The 8,810-nt window shown below is 37.0% G+C and overlaps 1 protein-coding gene across 3 annotated transcripts in view; it reads left to right on the top strand.

Annotated features, from left to right (window-relative positions):
* The first annotated feature begins 3,170 nt into the window (after window positions 1-3,170).
* Window positions 3,171-8,810, top strand: part of TTLL7 (tubulin tyrosine ligase like 7) — a 98,869-nt gene continuing 93,229 nt past the window's right edge. For all 3 annotated transcript variants that reach the window (XR_002094682.1, XM_019501514.1, XM_019501513.1), the window contains exons 1-4: window positions 3,171-3,347; window positions 3,537-3,668; window positions 5,630-5,751; window positions 7,636-7,703. Coding sequence is in view for 2 of the 3 variants with exons in the window: in XM_019501514.1 (XP_019357059.1) it covers window positions 3,323-3,347; window positions 3,537-3,668; window positions 5,630-5,751; window positions 7,636-7,703 (347 nt within the window). In the remaining variant the exon portion in view is untranslated. The remainder of the gene's footprint in view (window positions 3,348-3,536; window positions 3,669-5,629; window positions 5,752-7,635; window positions 7,704-8,810) is intronic.

Raw genomic sequence — 8,810 nt, 5'->3', positions numbered from 1 at the left:
TATTATAGTAACTACCAACTTGCCTGTGAAGAATGATGGGGTTGGGGGGGAGGGAAGGAGGGAGAGGCAAAGCTAACTCAGATACCCCGAGAAGTGCATTTTAAAAAGCCTCCTTTCTTCCAAATAAACCTTTATTTGGATAGTTAAATAACACTTATACTGTCATCCAACAAATGACCTTGGAACTGTACTGACTGCTACTGACCCAGTATTTTCCCCGTATTTAAAACAAGATATACATTTAAGAATTAAAGAGGACAGCATACAGATGGGTATGCAGGTAGTGAGATTTTTCTAACACTTCTCCTTTTTTGAGATTAAAGCACTTCTTTGACCTAGAAACATATCTATCTGAAGTACAAAGCCACAAACAACATGAGACCATTACTAGGTTGGGATTCGCTCTAATGAGAACTGCAGTCGTCATGGGCAAATGGCATCAGACCCCACATTTGGGCAGGATATGTTCTTGCAGGAAGAATTAGATTATGACTTTTTGTGGTCTTATTTGTTCTTTGAAGAAATAAGAGGAAAATGTGTATCTTCTTTAGTGGAAACTTCTAAGTATTAGGCTAATGAAGAAAAACTATTTGGCTAATCTAGCAATTTACACTCTATGCTATGCTCAGTAGGTGTACTTGTGCTGCTTACACAAAGAATAAAGGCCAGATGGGATTCCTTACTTTTTTTCTACTCTATTTGATATTGCTTTATTTTATCAGTTTTTTGTATCATCATATGTTCAGTTTACTTTTGTGTAATGTAATTGTATGCTTTTACCAATAACCACAAATTATGTAATTTTGTAAGTATATAATTATATCATTTTACTGTTTTTCCATTGTTTTAGGGAAAGCTATAAATAACTACAGAGCTCTGTCAACTGGCTCATGACATTGTGTAAATGGTTACCAATTTGCAATCAATTAGGATTTAAGTTGTATTGTATTAGTAAAGTTTGGTGCTTCTTCAGTAGTATTATTAGGCTACTAGACATTTGTCCAAATTTGATGCAGTTTTTAGCAAGCACAGATGATGAACAACTGCTAGGAATGTGTGTGTGTTTTCCAAGTCCTTAACTGGTGAATAGAAATGCTTGAAGCTTCATTAACAAAAACAAAACATGTCCTGTACTCTGGCAGTATTCTGAGCCTGAGAAACAAGCAGAGGCCAATGAGTCATTGTAGTCAGTACTTTTTGGCTTTAGTATTGTCTTCTAAGAGAAAGAGTACTCCCCTCTTCCGTACAGTTTTTACATGGCATTGGGCAGTAGAATCATCTGACCACTTTCTTGGTTGATGTTGTTTAGAACAATCAACCACCAAGGTATCTTGAATTTTTAATCCAATCACAAAAATTTCCGGCAGAGATCAGATGTTATAAAAATGTGCATCTGTACCTTATATCTTAACCACTTTCTGCCATGATTTACATGTAAAAAGTCTGTCGCTAGCATTTTGGATAGATGCAAAGGGTCAGATTTCAGGTTTCATATTGCTGGTATGATTTCATTGATACCACTGGAATTCAAAGTGGTATCTGACTTCTAGGAGCTTTCAGATTAGCTTCAATCATGAACATCATTCTAGTGCTGCTCTTAATCCAGTTACATGAGTGGGAATTTTATAGATAAACCCTAAATTGAATTGAGAACTAGTCTTGCATCTTATTTTTTGTGGATTTTTACTATTATTTTTGCTATTAAAGTGTTTTCATGCTCACTTGTCTAAAGATGTTTATGAAGTGTATCATGATTGCATCTAAAACAGGAGGAAGAGAACTCATAGTTAATATTCTGGATGAAATTCTGCCCTGATTTGGATCTTACGCAGCTCATTGAGCTAACTGGTTTCACAGAGTAGTACTGGCAGTTTAGTTGCAGCCTGAAGAAAGGACCGTGGAACAAACAAACTTTAAATCAAAGCTTTCGTTTTGCTTGAATGTACTTGTTTATATTTTGCAGTAGATGTGTAGTGTTGCGTTTATTTGTGTGATGTATAATATACATGAATTAAAGCACGTATGCTGCTTTAGCTTTAGAAATCTGTATTTTATTATCACACAACATTCATCCTTGAGTGAAGCTAAATAAAGCAGAAGAATGCTTCTAGTTTTGTTTACAGCTGCTTTAAATAGTTTCTGCAAGTACTACACATTAAATTGTATATTGTGCTAAGCCAGCATGGAGAATATTTAACTATGCTCACTATTGCACAAAAAATTAAAAAGCTTTAAAACTGTAGAAATAGCCTCAAATATTAAGTTTTTTCTTCCATGCATAATTTGTAAGTTTGCTTCAGGCATCCTGCCAGACAAGGCCTTCTTTTATCATTATAAACTTTTATGTGATTAGGAAACATGATTGAATGTATGCAACAAAATATTTACATCAGTGTGTTTACCCTTTTTCAGAAGGTACATTTATTAACCTTTTGCCAGATGGTCTCATGTGCGTAGGAATTACTCTTAAAATCATTTTAATACATAAAATTCCATGTCATGCAGTGTTCCTAGGCAAAACTTGTAATAACATGGAGTTACAGTTGAAAGAAATAATATTATATAGGAAATAAGCATTATAAAGCCATGCAATTCAGAGTTAGTTAATATTCAGAAAATACAAACATGTTAAATATGTAAATACACAAGACAAATGAACATGGTGTTGTATGCAAATTGGTAGTTATTAGGTTTTGGCCTCAAATTAAATTATGTTGATTATCTAACATAAATTCAGTAGTATTGGTTTTTCACTTAATGGTGACTGGAACCTTCACCAGTATTCTATTATTTTAATTCTTTAAATTACCATATGGTTGGAACTTAACTCTAACTTCAGTGTACTTGCAAGGAATAAATTTCCTTGCATTAACTGAATTTAAATATAAATATAAACCTCTCAAATATATTAATGTAAAGTGTTGTTATACATAAGCTATCCATGTATTAAATAGAAGCTTATAAACATTTATCTTTAATATAGCTAAATGATTTTTTCAGGAATAGAAAACTACATTTTAGAAATTTGCATTCTGGTGAATAAATCTGCAGGTTTTTGAAAAATTCTCTAAAATCATTGTAAAAAAATTCTACACCAGTTTCTGTATAGTTATATTTTAGCAGGCAATCCTTTATAACAAAATCCTTTTCTTTTGTTTAAAACACAGATTCCCATCTCTACTATAACTGAAAATTCCTAAATCTGGACATTTTAAATGGTCTGATAAGAGCTTTGAATAATTTGACTTTTTGAAGGCCTCTATTTTTTTCTGAGAATTTGGAACAGGATTTGGATTCTACTTGTGTACCACCTGAAGTTATAATGCCGTCCTTGCCTAATGAAGGAGGTATGAAAACTAATTATAGGAATCTCATATTTTTAATATGCCTTACTAATGATGCAGCTTCATTATGCTTATAATTTCTATTTAGCTTAAATCAGATAACTGTTACTGGCTATCTCACACGCTTTTTGTGTACTGTGATGTTTTCCTTTGTATGCATTGCTTTCTGATTATTGTTACTATTTTTTAAAGATAATCAAGGAACCTCTCGCCTGACTTTGAGTTCAGAACTGCCTTATCAAAGCACAATTAAAAGAAAAGTCAGAAAGAAGAAAAAGAATGGAGTCATCACTGCAAATATTGCTGGCACAAAATATGAAATTGGTAGGAAGCTACAGAGTCTGATTACATTAATAGCTGTTGGGAAGGTGAAAAGGCATGAAACAAGAATTTGGAGATAAAGCCCATTGCAGTCAATGAAAAGACTCCCTCTAACCTCCAGTAGAGTTTGGTTCAAGCCAGTATTGAATTACTACTTTAGGAATGTTTTTTCCATAGGAATCGCTTTGAGTATAGTTTAATATTTAGTTGCTAGTCTTGAATGCTTGGGGCATAAATCCTGTTGTGTTATGTGGGTTTAGGCCATTAAGGTGTCAACAAGCAATTAAAACAGGGAATCTTAGGGAAAAAAATCTCAATGACACGTTATATGTGAATTTAGTTAAAATTTTAAAGTCTTGAATAAAGACAATTCTAATTTTCTAAACCTAAATTCAGGGACCTATGATGATTATAGCCAAGAGTCTTGAAGGAAACAGATGCATTTCTTTTTACACATGAGTCTACCATCACATTAATTTTACGTTATATCTTAGTGATGTTGATAAAATAGGGTTTAACAAAATTAGGTATTTTTTGGATTCAGAATAGAAAAACTTTGAGTGTGACATAACTTTGGGTTTTGGCCTAATACAAAGTGAAAAATTAACTGGGTGATGTGGTCACTGCTCTGAGTTGATTAATGATAAACAATTAGATCAGACCCACTCCCCCACACATGCACACACATCCCCTATATCTATATCCCCTCTTTATAAAATGTTATTAACTTAGCAGCTCCTATAATGAGCTTGCTTTAGTGACAGCTTCCAAAAGGATAAATAAGCCAGTCTCAAGATACAAGCTTTTCCTTCCCAGTGGAATTCTCAGTTGTCACTGAAAAATATTCAGCTCTCCCTCTTCATTCTGTGCAATGCCACCTTGACTACAATCTCTGGCCAAAGATAAGACTTCTGGCCTGCCAGAGTCCTGAATTTCAGTGGCATTAGTTATCATAATAGGTCCTCTTATCCTTGAAGTGACTGCTCTTTAATGAGAATAAGTTTTAAATTCAGCCGTATTTAGATGATTGTTAGTTAAGTTTATTCATATTTAGATAAATGGGCATCTATGAAAGGTCCAGATTGCAGTTTAGCTCATATGCTTCCCTTTTTTGCCACTTAATCTAGGATTTAAAATAAATTTAATCTGGAACCAGTTAAATTTTTGTCCCTTAAACTGTACTCTTCATTGTGCAAAAACACTGAACGAACATGTTTAAGTGTGTATAATCTTGAGTGAATTGCAGCGAATTTTAATAGCCATTGGAATATTCAGCTGGACCTTTGGCCAGCTGGGTGAGTTTGTCAAAGAGGGAAATCTGGAGCCTGGTCCCATCTCATGAGAGATGATATTGGAGCAAGTGTATCATACAGATCTTTGAAAGCTTTACCTAAAGGCAGGGAAATTACAGGGAAAGCATCTCCCTTTTGCAAATTCATTAGAAAAATCTTTTCTCTTACATCATTACTTATTTTTGCTATAGAATTGGACTTCTTTTTAATTTAATATATAAAAATAATCCATTGCTTGGCTTTAAGTATTACATCCTCAATGTTAGGACCCTTCTTTATCTCCTGATTACAGTGGCACCTATAGTCATTGCTGCTTTAAAATTAACACATACCAAGGCAAAGCTAAAGTCTTATCCATTTAAGTGCAAATGGATTGTTATTACACAATTTTGGACCACCTAGAAGCTCTTTATAGTTCCTACACTGATTAAAATGTGTTTCCAGCTACATTATAAGCTCGGATGATGCTGATTACAGTTATGCAATAGGCAGATGGAGACCTTCCAAACTGAGTATCATAAATTCAGCAGTATGTACTTTGCTGCCTTCTACACTAATGATGCAGTGTGGCTAAAGAAGAGTCTCTATACTGGAAAATTAATGTTTTATTTTAGATTTGGTAGGTTGCTTAAAATTATTTAAATTTAATTTAAATATATAATTCCCTTGTAGTTCGCTTAGTAATAGATGAGATGGGCTTTGTGAAGATGCGAGATGAAGACGAAACAGCTAATCTTATATGGAGTGATTCTGCTGTGCAGCAGGAGAAGATTGCTGAGCTCAGAAACTATCAGGTAGGTATAGCTTACTTAGGTGTCCTGAATCAGGTAAGAAAAACTATTCTATTCTGAAGTCTTTTGAAGCCTTTTTGGGTCAGTTGCAGACATCATGAGACTGGAAAGCAGAGATGACAGTCAAACTGCCTCAAAGATTTTGACACCAAGTCCTATCCCTATTTTATAATATTAAGTTTCTCTGTCCCTTGGACTTTGGCCTACAAATCTTTAATACTGTTTAATACTGTAGGTTCTTCAGCCTACAATTTATAAGTGGGCATTCAAAGAGTTTGAGCAGTGTGTTAAAGATGCAAAAACATTACTTACGTTATAATCTTTGAAACGGTTAGATAATCAGCAGGGATCCTGGCTTTCTCTGTTTAAAAATTGCAAATTCCCTGATTAAAACCCTCAAATCTGCATTTTTCTGTGATTAAAATAAAACACTGCTATCTCTCTCTCTCTCTCACACACTCGCTCACACTTGCACACACCATTGATTTTCAGTTGAACACAATTTTTTATTGATATATGTACAATTTTAAAGCAGTTTGGAAGCCTACTAGTACGTCAGCCACTATAATGAAATGAATTCTAAATACCTGTAATTTTGACATTTGATTTTGGGTTTTTTATCATGGAAAATCAGAGCTCTCCTTAACCCCTTCACTCACCAGGATATGGGTTCAACTGCGGCTGTCTCCAACACTGTTTTGTGCTGCTGAGTAGCCCCAATATACTGATGCCCTGCCTCTGCCATTGCCCCTCACTCCCAAGCTTTAGCTCCCCTCCACCCCCCGCCCCCCCGCCAGCCCTTCTGGTGCCCCTCACTCCCAACTTGCTGCCCCTTACTACCAGTGTCTGAGAAAGAGATTGGGTGTATGGGGAAGGTAGCAGGGAACAGGCGACGCAGTGGGAGGGCAGGTGCACCCTTAGACTTCTGCACTCCCAGTGGGGTGTGGGGCTGCAGCCAAGCAGGAGCCACCTCTGTGGCTCAGTGGGCAGGATCCGGCACTGGAAGGAGTGCTGCATTGTCACGGGGTGGTACAGAAGGGGCAGTGGCAGTGGTGCAGAGTTGAGCTTCCACTGCTGCCTTGGCAGCCATGGCCACAGAGGCGGCTCCTTCCTGGAGCTGGTCCAGCCTGGCTGGAGCCCTGTATCCGACTGTGGGTGCAGAAATCTGAGGAGCCACATGCGTCTCCCCCTGAGACCTGTGCCCCCCCCCTCTGTGTGGCCTGTGCACCTAGTGTCCACCTCCCACTGCCCCTATAGACCTACCTGGAAGGAACTACAGTCCACTGCTGCCTGGCTGCCACATGCTCCCTGCCTTTGATTGCCCTCCTCCTACTCCCTGCAGCTCCAAGCAGCCCCTTGCCAGATGGGACTTAGCCAGCCTGCAATGAGAAACCCACTGTTTCTGGTGTTCTTTTTTCTCTAAAAGGGAAAATACGTGATTTTCTCCTTTAAAAGAAAAAATCTGTGTTTTTCTCTGTTAAAGGAGGAAATCCTGCATTTTTCCATGCTTTCCCGCAGTGAACTGAAAACCCAGATCCCTGATAATCAGTGTATTTCTTTGCAGTACTTGTGACTAAATAGTCATTTTTCTGTTCATAAGTCTCTGACAACATCCTTATTCACGTAGAACTTTCTGAATAGCAACTCGCATGAACAGACATTGTCAGAGATATCCAGGTTTAATCTGGTGGGAGAGCAGAATGCAATTTATAATATCTAGGTAGTTCTTGAAGATATCTAACATAATTTGGAATATACTCTTTTCTCTCTTGATTCTCTTTATATATTAATTGAACGTTTCATTGAACTTTTAGTTTAATGTTTAAACTGTTTATCTGTGATATTGCACAAGTAAGAATATAAAAATTCCAACATTTTTTTTTCCAGAGAATCAACCACTTTCCAGGAATGGGAGAGATCTGTAGGAAGGATTTCTTAGCAAGAAACATGACCAAGTAATTTATTATTATTTTTGTCCGTTGTAATGGAAGAAATATCTTTTGGAATGCAAATTTGAGTGCAAACAAGTTTAATTTGGGGATTCCTGTTGGCTCAGCAGTGCACATAACTAAGGAAGGGGCTGCCTATGTATTACAATTAAGCTGTAAGCATATCCACACATGTATATTCATTAGCAGACCAAGACTAGTGGGGCAGATAATTTAAATATATGAATGAATGGCTGACCCCTTAAAACATATTATCTGTTTAAAATAGCTAGTGGTTATCTTTTATAATCTTGTGTAGATCATATTTATACATGTAATAAAGCATCTCATTGTTTATATTAAGAAAACAGTCCTTTACTTTGTGACACCTCTTTTTCTAAAGCTGTCGTTATTTTTTTTTCATTATTCACATCCATCCAAGGTAGTCAACCAAAGCTTCACTTGGTGCAAACTGGCAGTTACGTTGAACTCAGTGGAACTACCATGCTTTTACTGGTTGATGAGCTGGCAGTGCAAATAAGGAATGTAACCATATTTACCCACATTCAAGATGACTGAATTCAAGACATCCCCCCCATAATTAGAGTTTATACATTTCATAGATTTCATAGACATTAGGGCTGGAAGGGACCTCGGAAGATCATTGAGTCCAGCCCCCCGCCCAAAGGGCAGGAAGTCAGTTGGAGTCATAGGATCCCAGCAAGATAAGCATCCAATTTCCTCTTGAAGGTGTTCAGTGTAAGTGCTTGAACCACCTCCGATGGCAGACTATTCCAGACCTCGGGGGCTCGGACAGTAAAGAAATTCTTTGTTATGTCCGGCTTGAAACGGTCTTGCAGGAGTTTATAATCGTTCGACCTCATCATCCCTTGGGGTGCTCTAGTGAACAAACGATCCCCCAGATACTGATGGTCACCCCGATAAACTTATAGGTGGCCATCAGATCACTCCTGAGCCTGCGCTTTTCCAGGCTAAAAAGCCTCATAGATCTCATCTTGTCGTCGTAAGTCTGTTTTCCTGACCTCTGATCATGTGTGTGGCTCTTCTCTGGACTCTCTCAAGCTTCTCCACATCTTTTTTGAATTGTGGAGCCCAAAACTGGACGCAGTACTC

This window comes from Gavialis gangeticus, unplaced genomic scaffold (genome assembly GCF_001723915.1).
Source record: "Gavialis gangeticus isolate Ggan-Ray unplaced genomic scaffold, GavGan_comp1, whole genome shotgun sequence".
NCBI classification, from domain to species: Eukaryota; Metazoa; Chordata; order Crocodylia; family Gavialidae; genus Gavialis; species Gavialis gangeticus.
Note: the sequence above shows the minus strand (reverse complement) of the source record. Positions and strands in the feature narration are given on the sequence as shown.